Genomic DNA, 2,290 nt, shown 5'->3' with positions numbered 1-2,290 from the left:
CACTTATGAGTTATAACTTAGATTGCAACTAAATTTTTCAGTTACAACTGGGGATACAACTGATTTTTCAGTTATAAGTGGGGATGCAATGGAAAAAAAATTCTCCGAACTATTGGATTTGCCTCCTAATTTGTTTCTGGTCATGAGTTAGATTGGGGTTGGAATTTGATGACGTTATCAGACGGAGAACTAAATTCTCAGCGGAGAATTAGCCACACCGAACTAAAATATTGCTAAGAAAAGCAAACAGAAGAATAACATACAAATAGTAAGTACAGTGGACAACATCAACAAGGATTAAGCAAGTCAAGGAACAACGGAATCAAAGTGAAAATACATAACATACGCACGGCACAAACAAGACTAGCCCTCCGCCTCGTACCTGCAAACATTCTTCTCTTCAACCGCCCAAACAGCCCGCGAGCGCGCGCTATGTACCATACCATTTGCTCAATCGAATTCAGCGCGCGGCTGCTCTCTCGATCGCCGGGAAGCGGTGGATGCAGTCGCCCCACGGGCCCTCGTCGGCGCCGGGCGCCGCCGCACCGTCACCGTCGGCGGCGACGCGCTCCCACACGGCGCTGTTCGCCTTGGGCCCGCTCCCCATGCCGAGCTGCCACACGCGGTCGCCCCTGCGGACCCGCCCCTTGGCCTCGTGGTACGCGACCTGGTACCACAGCGACGCCGCCGACTGGTTGCCGAACCGCTGGAACGTCCCGAGCGCCGCCTCCGCCTCCCTCTCCCCGACGCCCAGCCCCTCCGCCAGCATCCGTATCATCGGCATCCCCGACGCCGGCAGGCAAAGGTGCTTCGCCGCGGTGAGGAAGTTCGGCTTCGGCACGGTATCCTGGCCGTCTTCCTCGGGGAGCTTCTTGGTGTTGCTCTGTCGGTGATTGAAATGGAACCGCATGAGCGCTGCGGCGTACCGGAGCTTCTCTTGCCACGGGAGGATTTCGGCGCCTAGGGCGGGGAGATGCGCGCGGAGGAGATCCCGCGCCACGCCGCCGAGGCCGCGGCCGATGGTGAACCCGGTAATCCCTTCGTCGTCCTCCTCCCTCAACGCCGACGCGTAGGCAAGATCGTCGGCCGCTAGGTTCGTGCGCGTTAGCGCGACGAGACGGTACTTGGCAGGCACTGCTGCCGCCATGGTGCCAGCGGTGTTCGACAGCAGCGGCAGCAGCTTGCTGGGATCCTTCCCAGCGTACCACCCGACCGTGACGATCTCCGCGCTGACGACGACAGCGTACTCGACGGCGCTTTCGTGCGCCCTCAAGACGCCTCTCGCGACGTCCACGCCCACGACGCCCGCGGAGCACCCCATGCCTGACAGGCTGAACGCCTTCACGTCCCCGCGCATGCCGTACCTGTTCACGATCACCGCAGCCAGCGACGGCGCGGGGCAGAACCCGCTGCAGCTGACGACGAGCGCGCCCACCGCGGACGGCGGCACGCCGGTCTTCGCGAACAGCTCGTCGAGCGTGGGGAAGAAGAGCGCCCCCGCCTCGTGCACGGCGTCGGCGTGCGTGGCCGACGGCGGGATGCGGTGCAGCGAGGGCGGGAAGTAGGTCTCGTCGCACATGCCGCTGGCCTCGACGACCTTCGACATGAACTCCACGCTGCCGTCGTCGAAGCAGCCGATGAGGCGGAAGTGCTCGAGGAGGGCCGGGGTCGTGACGCGCAGCCGCCGGGGCGGCTTCAGGTACGCGTAGTCCACCAGGTTGATGTCCGCGCGTCGGCCGGAGCGGCGCAGGAGCAGCAGCATCGCGCAGACCGGGAGGAGGTAGAGTGAAGCGTGGCGGTGGAGGACGAAGACGAAGAGCTCGGCCAGGATGCAGAGGAGCAGGGTGGCAACGCTGAAGAGGCTGTGCACGGCGGCGAGGAGGCGGCCTTTGTGCACCATCTCCATGATCGCTTGGCGTACGTGTACGTTGATATGTGTGTTCTCGGAGCTCGCGTACGGGACTGTGACAACGCTGCACAGTCTAACAGACCCCCTAAATTTCCGCCCGTAAAACACGTGTAGAGGGCCTGTATATAAAACGCGAGTACTTTTAACCGGACAAAAACGCCTCCCGTCTAGCAGGCCCCGTACACAAAAACTGTAAAAGAGGAATATGCTTCTTTTTTCATCTCTTCGCGCTGCAGCCCCGCCACCGGACCTGCCGCCCCACCGGACCTGCCGCCCCGCACCACCGGACATGCCGCCCCGAGCTGCTGCCACGCGCCGCCCCGCCGCCTCGCCCGCTTCTCGGGCCGCGGGCGGCCCCGTCGCCTTGCGCCGCCTCGGGCC

At 62.5% G+C, this 2,290-nt stretch overlaps 1 protein-coding gene across 1 annotated transcript; it reads right to left on the bottom strand.

Annotated features, from left to right (window-relative positions):
- Positions 1–345: 345 nt before the first annotated feature.
- LOC127302472 (3-ketoacyl-CoA synthase 4-like) lies at positions 346–1,949 on the bottom strand. Its single transcript, XM_051332944.2, has one exon. It carries the CDS (start codon positions 1,904–1,906, stop codon positions 461–463), a length of 1,446 nt encoding a protein of 481 aa, XP_051188904.1. The 5' UTR covers positions 1,907–1,949; the 3' UTR covers positions 346–460.
- Between the last annotated feature and the right edge of the window lie 341 nt (positions 1,950–2,290).

The sequence above is a fragment of the Lolium perenne genome, chromosome 5, assembly GCF_019359855.2.
Source record: "Lolium perenne isolate Kyuss_39 chromosome 5, Kyuss_2.0, whole genome shotgun sequence".
Lineage (NCBI taxonomy): Eukaryota > Viridiplantae > Streptophyta > Magnoliopsida > Poales > Poaceae > Lolium > Lolium perenne.
The sequence above is the reverse complement of the archived record's forward strand: the minus strand, read 5'-3'. Positions and strand labels throughout refer to the sequence as shown.